The sequence below is a fragment of the Chaetura pelagica genome, unplaced genomic scaffold (genome assembly GCF_000747805.2).
Source record: "Chaetura pelagica isolate M959 unplaced genomic scaffold, ChaPel_1.0 scaffold518, whole genome shotgun sequence".
NCBI lineage: Eukaryota > Metazoa > Chordata > Aves > Apodiformes > Apodidae > Chaetura > Chaetura pelagica.
The window spans coordinates 57,293-73,901 of record NW_009954308.1 but is presented as its reverse complement, the minus strand read 5'-3'; the positions used below and the strand labels follow the sequence as shown (position 1 = coordinate 73,901).

At 43.1% G+C, this 16,609-nt stretch overlaps 1 protein-coding gene across 1 annotated transcript in view; it reads right to left on the bottom strand.

The window, feature by feature from the left end:
• The window catches only part of PRKCQ (protein kinase C, theta), a 44,943-nt gene extending 29,895 nt beyond the window's left edge, over nt 1-15,048 (bottom strand). Inside the window, exons 1-9 of the mRNA XM_010003949.1 lie at nt 14,940-15,048; nt 13,665-13,790; nt 8,164-8,363; nt 5,840-5,900; nt 3,977-4,139; nt 3,464-3,495; nt 3,288-3,373; nt 1,353-1,482; nt 556-665 (exon numbers count right to left, since the gene is read on the bottom strand). Of these exons, the coding sequence (XP_010002251.1) occupies nt 556-665; nt 1,353-1,482; nt 3,288-3,373; nt 3,464-3,495; nt 3,977-4,139; nt 5,840-5,900; nt 8,164-8,363; nt 13,665-13,782 (900 nt within the window). The 5' untranslated portion in view covers nt 13,783-13,790; nt 14,940-15,048. The remainder of the gene's footprint in view (nt 1-555; nt 666-1,352; nt 1,483-3,287; nt 3,374-3,463; nt 3,496-3,976; nt 4,140-5,839; nt 5,901-8,163; nt 8,364-13,664; nt 13,791-14,939) is intronic.
• Between the last annotated feature and the right edge of the window lie 1,561 nt (nt 15,049-16,609).

Here is a 16,609-nt window from a genome sequence, read left to right as displayed (position 1 = left end):
AGAGAGTTCAGAGAAGGGCAATGGAGCAAGGCAGTGACAATAAAAGGTCCAAACCAAGTTCCTCTCACTCTCCCTGGACTCTGTTACACAACCTCTGTTATGAACAGAAAGTAACCACAACTGTACTGAATCAGAGTGACAGTCCATCCAGGTCCTGTCTTGTCTGCAAGGGAGGTCAAGTAGACACGAGGTAGAGAGAGAATAATGCAGGCATACAAAGTCATCTGGTCAGAGTATTATCCTTATCTCCAGAACCATGTGACTCAGAGATTTCCTGATTCAAAGGAAATTATTTTCTATTAGCAGAATTAATTATTCTATTAATCTTGAATCTCTTCCATGAACACTGCAGATTGTCACTTGAACCCATGAAAACTTTTGGCTCCAGAAATTTCTGATTAATTTAACTACCAATTCCATGGAACTACCTATTCCATTTCCTACTCTTTGCTCTGAACTCGTGACCCACTCATTGCCCTTCTTTCTTACACTGAAACAAACATTGAATAATCGACCCCCCTTTCTTAAGGTCACTTATAGCTTAAAAGTATTTACCTGCTGGGTGCTCTCTATCATTGCCAGAGCTTCAGCCATTAGTTTCTGGTTAACTCCACAAAGGTTTGCTACTTTCATCTGGCACTTGTGGTGGACATTCATGCCACATGCTGAAAGAAAGAACAAGAGGTGTGAGGACAACAGAGGGTAGCTAGGCTGTAAAGGCTTTGCCATTATGTTGGTCAGGAACATGTTCTGTTGTTGGTCAAGGGTGGAGATCAGCCACATGAACAGCTGAAAGCCTGGGCAACATTTTTGTCTCATAAGATGGCACTCAGGTCAGTTTTTTGTCCTCTATGGAGACATCTTTTTTTAATATCTTATTCTGGGCAAAAGCCTGTATTTCCACATCCATCAGCCTTTGCAGGTAGAAGTTACCAAATCTCCACAGTCTATCAGCTCATAGATAAACCATAATCACAGAACAGGGCCTCCCCATTTGTGTTAAGATTATGAAGATGGCGAAATGCCTTGGGTCTGTCTGATGATGGATCCAAGTCGATCCTAGGAGTGATTTTGGAAGATCAAAAGTGGGCACTGAGATGTTCTTTGCCTCTCTAGGAAGTGACTCTTCAGTCTCATGGACTTCTTATATGCTGGCAGTGGTCCTTGTCCTCAGAAGAATGATCTCCTTGAATAACAGTCTCCTTGACCACTCCTTCACCCCTCTGGCTGCCATCTCATACAGGTCTCAGTGAGACATGCAATAAATGAGGTTCATCTCTTTATATTGCAATTTTCTAAATTCAACACCCCTCCCTTGTGCTCAGCTCATGGCCCACCCACCAGGAACTCACCATCACACTTCAATCCTTGCCGTGCAAGGCCCCAGAGGAGTGTGCCACAGTGCTCACAGAAAGTTGGGCTCTTGTAGTTGTAGACTTTGAAGCGGTGAGGCATGTCAATCTTGAACCTCTCTTTATGGAACTGCAAGAGAAAAGCCACGTTGGCAATTCACTCCTCTCCACCTCAGCTCTGCATGGAAAAGCAACAGCCCCTAGGCTTGTACCACAGAAGGTGGGATGTCACCTGTCCTTTTATCCTTGGATATGATCATCAAGAAGAAACCATGGATAACAATCATTTAAATATATAAAGCCAACTGCACATAATAACTGTGCAATTCAGTGGGAACTGGGTATTTTAGTCCCTGGGCTTGATTTATCTGACCAGATAGCTGCTTGCATCTCAGCTACACATCCCTTACTCTTCAGTGGGAGAACAGGAATACTTCTAAAAATTATTCATCTGATCCTGAAAGAGATGTAAACATTTGTTGTCATGAATCTCTCTTTGGAAAAACCTCTTTTTCTTATTTTAGTATATAGGGAGTCAGAGGTGGTGACAACATTGGAAACATCTACCCTGCAGATGGCAGAAGACAGGTGAGATGAATCTCATCTCTAGAGACTGTAAAAGGAGGAGCCAGGGTGGGACTGGAAGCAAACAGAAGCTGTGGGACACAATTAAGAAAAAGGGAATGGTCCTATCAAGAGTTAAAGGGTTTTTTCCACCTAATAAGAAGCTTTATTATAAACTGATATGAGAAAAAGAAATTAAATAATAGTGGAAGGCTAGATCTTCCACTGACTAGAAATCTCAGCGAACACATAGTGGGATGTTAAAGTTGTGCTCTGAAAGTTCAGGGTGATGTCCTGCCTAACACTGGGTAGTGAAGAATTTCCTCCAGTAGATCTCAACCTCATGTCCATGACTTCTCTCTGAGCTATACTTCATACATTAGAAAAATGTCCCTTCATGTTCAGCAACTTTTCATTCAGTGGCTGCATTTGAGTAAATGAGAAGTAGGAGGCAATGAAACCACTGGGAACATTAAAAAAACAAAGGGCACAGATCAGTTCACAAAACTTTTGGTACAGCAGCACCTTTTGCCTCATCAGAAGCTGTTTTATGGTGACATAGAAGAGGAAGGGGAAGAACAACCCCACGTATCAGTACAGGTTGGGGGCTGAGCTGCTGGAGAGCTGTGTAGGAGAAAGGGACCTGGGGGTCCTGCTGGACAGGAGGATGACCATGAGCCAGCAATGTGCCCTTGTGGCCAAGAAGGCCAATGGCATCCTGGGGTGTATTAGAAAGGGTGTAGTTAGTAGGTCAAGAGAGGTTCTTCTCCCCCTCTATTCTGCCTTGGTGAGGCCACATCTGGAATATTGTGTCCAGTTCTGGGCCCCTCAGTTCCAGAAGGACAGGGAACTGCTTGAAAGAGTCGAGGGCAGAGCCACAGAGATGATGAAGGGAGTGGAACATCTCCCTTACGAGGAAAAGCTGAGGGAGCTGGGTCTGTTGGGCTTGGAGAAGAGGAGACTGAGGGGTGACCTCATCAATGTTTACAAATATGTTGAGGGCAGTGTCAGGAGGACAGAGCCAGGCTTTGTTCAGTGATGTCCAGTGACAGGACAAGGGGCGATGGGTGCAAACTGGAGCACAGGAGGTTCCATGTAAACATCAGAAAAAACTTCTTTACCTTGAGAGTGACAGAGCCCTGGGACAGGCTGCCCAGAGAGGCTGTGGAGTGTCCTTCTCTGGAGACATTCAAACCTACCTGGACATGTTCATGTGTGATGTGCTCTGGGTGACCCTGCTCTGGCAGGGGGGTTGGACTGGATGATCTTTCCAGATCCCTTCTAACCCCTAACATTCTGTGATTCTGTAGGAGAGACCTGAATGATGCCCCAGTTTTTTAAAAGCAGCCAAATAATACTACTAGTACACACCATTGTTTCTCTGCTGTTGATTGCTGATCCCGTGCACTTGGCTATTACTTTATCAATGCACTTCTTATGAATGGCAGCATTGCATTCTGAAAGAACAAGAGGGTCACAGGGTAAGTTAAAAAAAAAATGTCTTAAGAGAAGATAAAGAGAAAAATATAATTTAAAAAGTTCCTTACGTCTGCACTGATAGCCTTGTTTATTCAGACCCCTGAAATAAACCAAGAAATGGTTAATTCTGAGTTTTCTGAAGGCCTCCACAGAAGAAAGGAAAGCAATGTTTATGAAAGAAACAGAATAAAACAGCTTTGCTTTTTGTCAGACTTTATAGAGCTTCTCTAAATATCTTCATTCAGTCTAACTGTGAAGTTTTTCTTTGTGGCTTTCACAGACTTTTCAGCATTCATTCACATTCTGAATTTCACAATATCCAAATAGCAAACTGGGCCGATGAGAAATGTCTGAACATTTAGCCAAAGACAAAAGAACTTATAAAAAATGAAGGGAATTTTCACAGTTGGAATTATGACTGTCAACCACATCCTTGAAGCGATGCAATAACGCTACATGCAAGATGCCAAGGGTCCAGTCCTGCTGCCTTTACTGACAGCAGGAGCACAGATATTTACTGAAGAAGCAGAGCTGGGTCCTAGAGTTAAAAGGGGAAAATGCACAGATCTGCTTTCATTTACCATACAAACTCGTGACAGACAGAGCAGAAGGTGGGTTGTGGGAAGAAGGTGGCTGTGAACTCGTGGCACTTGACATTATGGATTTTGGCCTGTTTGATGGCTCCTCTGCGCTGGTGCAAGGAGAAAAAACCTTCGGTCTCACAGTCTGCCAGGTCCTTTGCATCTGGGGGAAAAGGAAACAGGAGATTTATTAGGGTATCCTCCACTGATCAGGCATGTTGAGAAAATGTAGCTGCCAAAATAGCAAGCGACTGAAGATGATGATTCACTTATGGGAATTAATATTTTTAAGAAATACCATTTTCTGAAACCCACACAAGGCTCGTTTGGCTGGGGTTTTATCTACCATTCCTACAGGGACATGAAAATGACTTTAAACTTGTGATTCTGAATTCCCTTGAATAGTTATAATGCTGCTCTTGAAACCTAGACCAGAAATTTCCCATGGAGAGATAACGTGCAGTTTTACATAAAATTAGAACTTTGCATAGTTCTGAAGAACCATGCCCTAAAAAAGATGAAATTACGATTAAAAATATCTATATCTGCATACAAACATGCACAAATATATGCGTACACATGCATGTGAGTATTTAACTGAATCTTTTATGAGTGCACGTACATGTGGTTGAGTGAGCACATAGATATGCTCCCAAGATACTATTTTTCTTGTTATTTTGCCATCCCAACAATTGCTTTGCTGTTTGCTGTGTCCATGCCATTATGCACAGTTCACATTTAAACTTTTTAAAAGAGCAAACAAACCAATTCTGACTACACGTGCCCTTATACATGTGCTTGTGTCTACAAATGTAGACATGCACACAATATCCCACTCTCAATCTCTGTTTTCTTTTACTCGCCATCAGTTACATGGGTATTCCATGGAAACTGGTCCCCTGTGTGATCTCATGCTGATCTTCCTGTTTTAAACACAAACAAAGCTTGCATTTCTATGCTTTGACCTCTCTGATATCTTATAACATGCAAGGAGACAACAGCATTCTATTCTATATTAAAGTTAGGAATGGATGAAGAAAATACCAGCAGGTATTAGCTGCTTTCAGTACTTCTGTGCTTCCATACATGGAAGGTCCTTCTAGGTATCTACACCTTACAGTTTCACCCAACATCTGAGGGTGCAAGAATTTTGGCATCAGACTTCAGCGAAGACTCAGCATTTGGACTGCAACCCATTTTCTTCAACAAAGGAAAATGCATTTCACATGGACCTCAAACACTGCAGGTGGGATTCAGTTCCCAGTGGAGACACATAAATGACAATATGTCCCTGGCCCAGGGTGATTAAGCTGCTGCCACGTGTCTGGAGGTCTTTCCTAGCTGGAGCAGGCAATGGAACAACTGAACTCACCTTGCAGGATAAACCTGCATTTGATCAGATGGATCACTCTCTAGGATCTTTTCCTGTTTTGTCAAGATTGCTCTTGATCTCAAAATCCCAACTAACAAGTAAACTCAGGTGTTGTCAATCCCAATTTGTAAGCCCAGTTTTACAGCTGCACCGTAACACACACCATGGCACATGGTCAACACATACACACAAGTAGAATGGAGGGAGCTGGCTCCTTGTGTATCTATTCTCTCTTGCTTAGTACAATGAGAAAAGCCACCATTTTAGTGGTAAAATGGCCAAAAATCTGCCTTGCAAATCACAGATGAACAGTTAATCTTCATCCTCACCATGCAGTAAAAATTGCTTTTCTGGAGTGCTCATTTCAAACTGTTGTGATAGTTCCCACAAATAAATCAGCAATAACATAGACTTTGCTTCCAGTGAAGACACCACGTCTGTCCCACATAATCAGAAATTACATCTATCAATTAACAAACAAAATCACTTGCCACTTATTTCCAGGAAGTATCTTGCATTCATCAGCATTCGCCCTTGAGGCTTCAATTCTAGCTGGGTGACATAAGTGAAAAATAAGGAAAAAAACAAGAAGAGTGCAGTCATTAAACAGTCATTCAAAGAAGAAACAATCATTTCAGATTACTCAAGCTATCTCCTTTTCCCAGTGGGAATTGATGGATGTCAATGAAGGCTAATTTTTTGATTGCTCATACCAGTGTGGGGCAACTAGGCAGGGTAGGGGCAACTATTCAGAGAGGAGGCTGGATCACCTCTCATCAAATACTTGAGGAGATAAGTGTAACTAAACCACAGTAACTGTAGGCAGGTTTTTAGACACCAGCTCAGGACCAGCACTATCTATAGAGAAAACATGTTGTTCCCAGTGCAAGGTGGAAGGACAAGAAGGACAAGGAACTGCTGGAGAGGGTACAGCAAAGGCTTATGAAGACACTTAGGGGACTAGAACATCTCTCTTATGAGGAAAGGCTGAAGGACTTGGACATTTTTAGTCTGGAGAAGAGAAGACTGAGGGGGGACCTTCTCAATGCTCTTGAATACTTAAAGGCTGCTTGTCAGGAGGATGGGGCCAGTTTTATTTCAATGATGCCCAGTGGCAGGACAAGAGGTGACCAGCACAAACATGAACATAGGAAGTTCCATATAAACATGAGGAAGAACTTGTTTACTTTGAGGGTGGCAAAGCACTGGAACAGGCTGCCCAGAGAGGCTGCGGAGTCTCTGTCTCTGGAGATGTTTGACACCTGCCTGGATGCCATCCTGTGCAACCTGCTCTAGGTGAACCTGCTCTGGCAGGGGGGCTGGTCTGGATGATCTCCAGAGGTCCCTTCCAACCCCTACTATTCTGTGATTCTGCAGAACACCTCAAAAAAACCCAGCCAACTGCAGATGGATACTTAAAAGATGCTGAAATCTTTTAGAGACTTGTTCTGCAAGCCTGACTTCCATTACACCCCATGTCAGTGATGCTACAAGCTTTCTTGGGAATTTTTTGGGCCTTTAAACTGGACGTGGAAATTCCCACCTGTCCAAACCTCTGCCCATAAGTGCCTTCATAAATCTGGGTCCACTGGCCTAGGAATAAAAAGACCTACATTCAAGGATTTCTTCAGCCTGAGAATCACAACAGTGCCTTTCCCACCCACCTCCAGAACAGCCTGAGCAAGGTTCCCTCTCTACCTTTCAGGTGAATCAGTCACTTTGCCCGATCTCTCTCCTCACAACCCTTGCAATATGAGATATCATGGATCTCCCTCCTTAGGTTGCAACTTGTACCAGGGAGTGAGTAGAGAGATGTCAGGAGCTGCTACCAGGCTAGGACAGAACAGGACCAGGGACTCCCCAGCTCAGCTTGACCTCAGATCTGTTACATTTGCTGCAAGCAGGAGAACACCCCAAACTGTATGTCCCCTCTCCTCACCAGGCTACTGCCTCCCATGGCTGTGAAGCCTGGAGATGGAGTCATTTTGGTTTTCAATTCCATCCATAAGTATCTCAATTCCTTCCAAGTGATGTGTTAAATGCACAAATCTACCAAATCTCGTTCTTAGGTCTCTTACGTCACCAAGGCCTTTTTGACTTTTCTACTCTCTGTTTCACTTTAGCATCTTAGCCTGAAGACTGGCATGAGAAACAAATCATATACAAAATATCCTGATTCCAGGAAATCAGTTTCTCTCCAAATGTCTTTCCACTTTATTGTTATTCATGGCACATGAATACTACATGTAAAAGACTATTATCAAGAACTTTCTTGTTTGGACTACCAGGGAACACAATGTTCTATTTAGAATCCTTACAAAGATTTATACTTCACATTTACTCCACTGTAACTCCTGTGGTTTTAAAGGAGTTCCTCTGACATAAGACTGAAGTCAGGCAGCTGTGAATCAGTTACACAGTATTAGATTACATTTTTGAAGCTGTTTCCCCAGAGCACAGAAAATAATTCACACTTAGCCAGTATTTGTGTACTTCTTGGGTTTCCCAAGCTGAGCTCAATATGTGGGCACAGCTCACCTGACCCAGAATCGTGGCTAACACAGGACATGTGTTTCAACTTAACAGCAGAAAGTAAGATGAAGGTGCCATGCCCTTCTCTTTTTTTTTTTCCTGATATGCATGTAAGTCTTTCCTTCATGTCATACCCAAGTAGCCTCAAATCATTATTCCTTGGATGGCAGCCAGTTCCTGCTGTCCTGCTGGTTACATTCACCTCCTGGCACGGACACAAGGCATTCCCCTGCCCCACAGCAGCTCCCCATCACATTCTGCAAGAGGAGATAACCATGCTCACCCATATCTCTGTCTTCCCATTGCTCTTTTTGCACCTCTCTGCCAGCACCTTGAGTTCCACCGTGGTCTCTGAAACCATTTCAGCACTTTTGTCCTTGACCACAATGTGCATGACCCTGCCGTTGTTGATGTGGGCATCGAAGGTGCTGTTCCAGGGTGGGTACATGGTGGGCTTCTTCTGCACGTACACTTGGCCATTTTCTGTCAACAAGAATTGGTTTGTATTGACTTGACTTGCTTCTCATCTGTACTAAAGCCACCACTCTACAGTTCCTGAGACAGATTGGTGATATTTACCCACTTTGAGGCCTCTCTCTGGGCTGGGTGTGTAATGGATCATGTTCTGGTGTCTTACGAGGTAACTGTGTGAAGTGACACCTAGGAAAGGATTCACCTCACCTAACTTCAGGTGTCCAATGTGTGTGCTCATATCTGAGATGTGAACATTGGGTCCATTCAGAACCAGTTAAGAGAATATAATTAATAAAAATAAATGGAGTTAGAGAGTGTTCCTTTGACCAAATGCAGACATCTAGCTTAGGAAAGAGAGCTTCTGCCCTTGGCTCTATTAACTCAACCGAGTAGTCCTCAAATGTAGAGTCCAACATCATTAATACCCACTTCTAATCAGGTGAGTCTCATCACAGATAACCAGCCACATGTGCCAGTTGTCCCACAGCAATACAAAATGAAACATCTTTGCTTCAGCCCCCGCAAAAAACAACCCTGAATGCACTTTATGATTAAGTTTCAGCTGGAGCTCATGTCCAGTCAGTTACTTCATCTCACCTAACTCAGGGATCTTAATATAACAACACTCTTGCAGACCTGAAACCATATCCACAGCAGTGCAGTTTTCAACCAAAATTTTCCTGCACCTCTTTCTCATGCATTAATTCCCCTTCCTTCACATCTTAAGATGGTGCAGGGTACCTCTAAGACAGAGAATTAGGCTGCAGAGAGTTTTCTCTAGATAATTGCTTCTGAAAAGTTCTCAGCCAGCTTTATTATTTCATACAGCCCATTGCATTTCATATAGGCCTGTAACAGGCTCAGAAACTTACTCAACTTAATTCTGTTTCACAGTTACCCTCTGCAAAGTTTCAACCCATCAAATGCCAAAGTTGATGGAATGAAAAAGAGAATAAAAAGCAGTTGCTTTCAAGCAGCAGACCTCAACTCCTGCCTCCTACAGACCCTGCTCCTAATAATTCCAGCCTTTCCCTCATCCCATCCAGCTGGAAAAGAACATGCAGCTGAAAACCTGGAACATGGCATGGTCTGGAGAAAATCTTTCCCTGGATGGGAAGACTTAATTGCTCTGCTCAGCTTTCACTGACACACCTTCAAGGTGCATTAAAACTGGTAAATAAGCTCCAGAGTGATTGGAGCTAGGAGAGAAGGAGTAAAAAGGAAACACTGACTCCTGATTGTTAGAGAGGAGAGAACAAATATCAGGGCTGTGAGATTATAACAAAAATCTCCCTTCAACACCCCATGCACTGGTTTCCTACAAAAGGAGAAACAACTGCCAGAGCCAGCACAGATCTAGGTTGAGGAGGCATGCAGGATCCTGCAGCCAATACTGACTTGCTGAAATTTCACTCCATAACCCAACATCTGGCTTGAACAAAGAGTTTTTGCACGTGGTTTGATCACACAAGCTTGACTGGAGCTGCAGTCCTCTCTGACCCTCTGCAGTGGTCTGCATGGCCAAACTGAGCAGAGATCGTTCCTGCAGCTTAAAGTCACTTCTCATGCTTGTCCTGCCTGGTATGACAAGCAGTTGTGTAGCTGAATCTTAGGTTTAAATTCAGTTTCCCCAAAGCTTAGAGCACTTCGATCTCAGGTGGATCTATTTCTGTTTGTTAAATGAGGCTGACTCTTCACATATGCAGATCTAGGCAATCTTAAACTGAGCTCATTGTCTGCAGCCTTAATTCACTCCCCTCAAGCTTGCAAATATATATTCAGTGCACTCTTCCAACAAAAGCAGACAAAAATGGGCCATAAAAATGAGCCATAAACATCCCATCATTGCTGAGAGCAGAAATCTCAATAAGAACCATCAGAAACTCCACAGATGTGAAAGACAGCACTTGCAAAACAAGTGCTTTCCTTTGCATTGCACTCCCAAACACAAGGCTTAAATAAACCAGCCCTGGAATGTGAACGAACTGGCCAATATAGATGGGATCAGACAGTCACCTCCAGCACATCCCTGCTGATGTTTGTGGAATTCTGCCAGGGATTAATCTAACCCTGGGTTCCTGAAAAATAAAATAGCATCTGTCGTTCCCAAGCAGCAGCTTCCACTGTAGCTGGGAGCACTTTTCCTGGAGGTTTGCTGAGTTCAAACATGGAGTAGGATCTTTCACACAGCAAATGTCACCAAGACAGGTGGTGAAATGGCACCAGGCCCAGTGGCTTGTGATGGCAGAAGTTATCTTTAAAGGGCAGATTTTTTTACACCTTAGAGGTGCCTATGATCTCTCAAATGGTTTGTCTTCAGTAACAAATTGCTAGAACTTTTCTAGCTGCAGGGAGGCAATTTTGTTGTTCGCTTGGTTTGTGGGTTTTTTTTTTAAAAAAGACTACACAGTAAAATACCAGGATCCCTTTTACAAAATGGACAAGTTGAAAAAAAAAAAAAAAGGCTGCCCAATATCTTTCCTGAGATTCTGAAATTTCTTAGGGTGCCCTCCTTGTGCCACCTTGGTGCCCACAGACAATCTGCATTACACCTAAGCTGTTGGGATCCTCTGTCCCAATGACTTACTCATCATGTGGACAAGGGACAGCCTTTGGCTTGAACCCAAAGGAAGACTCAAGCTCCCTTTTAGTGGGGAACCAATCATTTACTAATGCTCTGTTTACAAAAAGCAATCTTCCTCCCCTGCTCCCCCCAAAAAAAGAAATTCCCACCTCCTCAAGCTTTGCTAAAGCTACACAAGGCATATAGCTGATTCATAATAGGACATGGCAAAAGTCAGAGCAGTTTCATCTATCAAACTGGTTCCAGCATAGACATGGCCGGGGTTTGGGGCTGGATTCAGCTCTGGGTTTAGGCACTTCCTGCCATGCATATGTATTATATAGCAATTCATTTGCCCTGAAGAAATCTGGATGGCCATGTATCAGAGCACAAGGGTAGTAGTCAGGGTTGCTTATGCCTCTCCCCAGCTTTGCAGCTGATCCATTCCTGGTTCTTGGACACATTTGCCCTGAAGAAATCTGGATGGCCATGTGTCAGAGCACAAGGCTGGTAGTCAGGGTTGCTTATGTCTCTCCCCAGCTTTGCAGCTGATTCATTCCTTGGACATGCCACCTCAGCCAGAATTTGCATATCAGGACATCAATATAATTTTGGTTTTTGGAATCCCATTACCAATGGGTAGCAAGGAGAGTTGGAGAGCAAAGTATGATATAAGAAAATTCAAAAAAGCAGGGATGCAGCTATTCTACATGTGCTCAGCTAATGTTTGCCCTGAGGCCCTCATTGCCTTTTGCCTTCTCTAAGCCTGTTTGAGCATGACAGATCCTGGATGGTCATGTTGAGAGTATTTTTGGCATTTAGAGTCAAGCTCATCTCACGGAACATCAGATATTTACCTCTGAGTGGGCTGTCTAAACTGCCCTCAGAGTCAGTGGAGAGCACTGGGCTTTCCAGGATGTGATTCATCAAACCCACTCTGGATCTATTCCTCAAGATGAGATGAATACCACCCCAAAAAATCCTGTTTGTTCTCCTGGGCTACAATGCAAAGTATGCGACTCAGATATCAATATCCTTGCAGAAAACTGGAATTATAAGGGACATGGAACCCATCATGGCTTTGTCATCCACACATTTAGATGCCATCCATCAGCAGCAAATTAACATCTCCCAAGGGTGGTTCAAACCACCCTAAGAGTGGAGTCTGAGGTGAATTTATATTGAGAGTTTCCTGCTACTAACACTGACATGACAAGGAGTCCCTCTGGCTACCCCACTATGTCCCAAGCAGCAGCTACATGAGTGCAATTACACCCCAGCAAACAGAAATCCTCTAACAGAAAGACACCCTATTCCCTACATATTCAATCTTCACTAATGAAGAAAATTTTCCCCAAACACATTTTTTTTAATTGTTGGTAGAGTTATTACCATTATTATTATTATCATCATCATCAGCTCCAGGAGCACAAAAATTACACCCCTTAGTAAATGTTCATTTGTTAGATGACAGAAAACACTTCCATCTCTGTAAGACAAATTAATACAGGTCTGTGCTGAACAAATTGATTTTATTCACTTTTGAACTGACAAGACACTTCCATTTGAGTTGTGGCTTTCAAAGGTCCCTCATTAAAGCAAACAGGCAAGCCTTGCATTGAGCTGAAATAGGAGATCTTTTCAGTAAAAAGGGAGCTCTTAGGGATATCTTGTCATGCAGTATTTTCTTTCCTTTTGAATGTACCAGTCACCACATCTTCCAGAGTAATTTGAAGTATTATTGAAGCCAAGACAAAGTTCAATGTGATAAATGATGACTCCTCAAATCAAACAAAAAAAAACCCCTAAACACCAGAAAACAGGCAAACAAAAAGTGAAATGATTGCTTTAAAATTCTAAAATTTCCTTTTTTAAAAACTGTTTTAACATCCTCTAGAGGTCAGAGCTATGGGATTTCTCTAGGTATAAAAAGGGATTTTTGAGTTGATCTAATTTTTAAAAGAATCACAACAGTCAAGCCAGGATTTCATCAAAGTTTTAAGATAAATCCAATCCAAGATAAGTCAATATGCTAACACTAAAGGTCTTGATCTTCCTGATTCTTGAAAAGCAGAACTGAAGAACTTTTCATCCTCTCACTAGGACTATTTTAATGCAGAAGACACATATGAAATGTTTTCCCAATGAGGACCCATCAGTGTTTTCAATCAGGAAAATGTGCAACGTTCCCTGTATCTCAACACAGAAACCAGCTTAGCAGGTGGTTTCACTTTCAAACATTTTGCAGAGTACAGCAATTACACAGAGAAATTAACTCTCTCTGCAAAGACTGAGGCTGTTTGAGATATGTTTTTTTTTTTTTAATAGTGGGAGTTGGTAGACCTGCCAGCTCCTCCAAAAAAAACATGACAAACAACAACAGGCCTCCGAGGATATTTCTGGAACAACCAGACTTCATCTGTCCGGAGTCCCAGTGACAAACAAACAACTGCTCATCTAAAAGTGAAACTGAATACAGCTGATCTGCTCTGTCACATGCTGGGACCTGAAATTCAGTTGCTAATAAACTCAAATGGAAGACATAGACTTGTTAGGCATCATCTTAAAATCAGTCTGTCTTGCAGGCCATGCCAAACCCAAACTTGCAAAGTGCTGAGACACAAAAGGCCCTTCACAAACCCTTATAAAGAGTTATCAGTGTGCTTCCTCCACACCAGGAATGACACACTCAGGCACACACACATCTCCTAAAAGTTCATATGCATATTTAACACCTCCCCACTTACCTGACTCCACGGCTTCTTTAACCATCACAGCACAGTAAGGGTTAATCACCTCCCCCTGGGATGGCAGGTAAGGGCCACTGTCATAGTTGGATAAACCAATACGCAGAAAGGGAGACATGACAAGTCCTGTGTCAAACAAAAGACAAGGCAATACTTGGGAAGTGTCTAAAAATTCCCTTGGTTTTAACCAGGCTGTTATCTCCGCCGGGCAGCGACACGCCAGCCGTTAGTTATCCATCCAACTGGAGACTCTCCCACTTCCTTCACTGCCTAGCAAGACGACAGACTGCCCGAGCACTGCTTAGTGTGTGTAAGGCAGGGAAACTCAGCTGTCAGCTTAACCATGTGGCTGAACTCATGGAAGGGCTGGAAAGACCCACGAGAGCTGTTCTGAGTACGGGTGACTTGACACCAGCCGTCAGGAACGAGAACGACAATACACATTCACCAAATCAGGACTTTCTTGGCTGGGATCACCTCTGCTGTTATTTATACTGAGTCATGCGTTCAAGATCCTGAATGCTATGAGAATAGAAAGAGTTTCAGGAAGATGAGGCTGTTGGAAGCTTGCAAGCTGAACATGAAACTGTGAAATAACTGGGTGCTATTTATGTAGGGCATGGAGATGATCTCGGGCATTCGACTGCCTGGGTGCTGCCCCATATTCCTAAGTGAAGTTATAAAGAGAAAATTCAGCTCATATGAACCTTGCTGTGTAGAGAGTGGAGTGAAAAAAGAAAAAGGATCTCCTATTGAAATGATAATCTTAAGCAGCTGAGAACAGAAACACTAAAATCAAGATGCCAGGAAACACAACAAAGCCTTTAAGTTGGTCTTCTCTGTAGGGTCTTTCAAGGCTTCCAGAGAGAAGATTTAGTGAAACCAGAAATTATCAACTGCTGTGCTGGAGCCCATCATTGTGTCATCTGGGCCCAAGGCCTGGGATTTACCAACCAACTTTTGTGTCAACTTCTGAGCTTGTTATTCCTGGCTCCAAATGTAGCCAGTGGGGAGCAAGAGGGACTTTGAACTCAGCTGCAGATGTCTATGTCTTGGATCACCAAAGTTAAATGACATGAGTCTTATCACCAGCTGTAACCTATCAAATATATTGACAACAATATATTGCTCAACCACACCAGCAAAATGTTGACTGCCTTGTGGTATGGGATGCAGCTCAAAGCTCTCCTTTTTACACAGGCTTTGTTCCAGGGGCAGCTTCTCTAGTCTCATGCAGAAGATCCTGATTCTTTGGTGGGAATGGCATTTTCTTACCTGTAAATGTTATTTTCCTGACAGACGAGTTCAGTCTCTGGCAAGAGGGGCTTCTCTTTTCATCACAGTTGTGGACAACATGGAAAGGATTTTCACAGCTGAAAGAATGGGGGTAACTGCTCCTGTGCCTGGGCTGACTTTAAAACTCAGACTCCCTGTTGGAGGAGACAGGAGGCAAGACCATCAAGGAGAGAGGAAAGCTTGAGAAAACAAGATGTAGCTCTTTGCTTGAGTGTCTTCTCTCTTACCCAACAGTGTGGAGTGGTGAGTTTCCATCAGTGTCCTGTGCAAAAGTCCAGGGCTACTGTGAAACTCAGACAACTTTCTGTTAGTGTGTGCTCAGGTTGCAGCAGGTGCTTGTTTTGCTTGTGGCTGCATATGGTGAGATCTTCTCCTTCTTCCTGTGTTAGAGAAAGAAGACAAACAGCTACAGCTAGCACTGGAACTGAAACACCAACTATTCTGGCCCAAATACTCACAAGTACTGAGCACTCACCCTGCAACACTTTGACATTTCAGTTGGCCTATGCAGCCAACTGCAGTTATTCTCTCATAGGGACTTTTTGAGGGGAGGCTTCCCAGGAGAGTTCCCTAAATTTATTATCTTACATAGGGCCAATCTATACAATGGACAGCACAAGAAGTCTCTCCTTCTTGTTCAAGCTCCTGGGTAGGTTAGCAAACAAGCAGGCTGAGTTTTCAGGAAAACAGCAAAGACTCATAAACCCTCTTGGACACTGTGCTGAAAAGAGAAGAAAGCCAACAGGTTTCTGGAGAAGACAGGATAAGACAGAAAGGGAAAAAAAAAATCCTTTGATTCATCTGTACTGTGTATCTTAGGAATTCACAGATCATGGGCCACCAGCAGCTATCAGACCTCTTTTGAAGACTGTCCAAGGACATTAGAGTGGTAATGCTAGGACAAGGGGAATAGTTTCAAACTGAAAGAGAGGAGATTTAAATTAGATATTTGGAAGAAATTTTTTCCTGTGAGGGTGGCAAGACACTGGCCCAGGTTGCCTGGAGAAGTTGTGGATAGATGCCTCATCCCTGGAAGTGTTCAAGGCCAGGTTGGATGGGGCTTGGAGCACTCTGGTCTACTGGGAGCTGTCCCTGCTCATGGCAGGAGGGTGGGAATCTTGAAGGTCCCTCCCAACCCAAACCATTCCAAGATTCTACTATTCTATGACCTCTGCATGTGGCATTGCCCCCAGCTGGGAAAACATCAGTGCTTTTCATTTTTACAGAAGCTTGTGGGAAAGCCAAAGCACCACCTGGGGCTGGATGCAGGAGATTAGGATGATCAAGTTCTACTCTGGATGAAGGCAGCATCTCTTTGAAGGATGTTTCAGAAACACCTTAGCTAAGTGCCTGATGAGCTTGCTCTGGAAAGCCACTTGCATTTAGATATTGAAGCACAGATAACTCTGCAAGGAGGGGCATTTGTGGCACTGCACAATAATGAATGGTTTGTGAGTGGTCCATGGCACAAACAGGCTGAAATTTCTGCCTGGACTGACAGAAGCAGATAAATATGATCAAATTAAGTAGGAAAAAAAAAATCTCTTTAACAGGAAGAAATATATCAATACGTATTTCTCCCCTCTGATGCAATTATTTAGCCATTTCCTTTGTTTAAAAAAAATAAATAAGAAGCCTATTTAACCTAA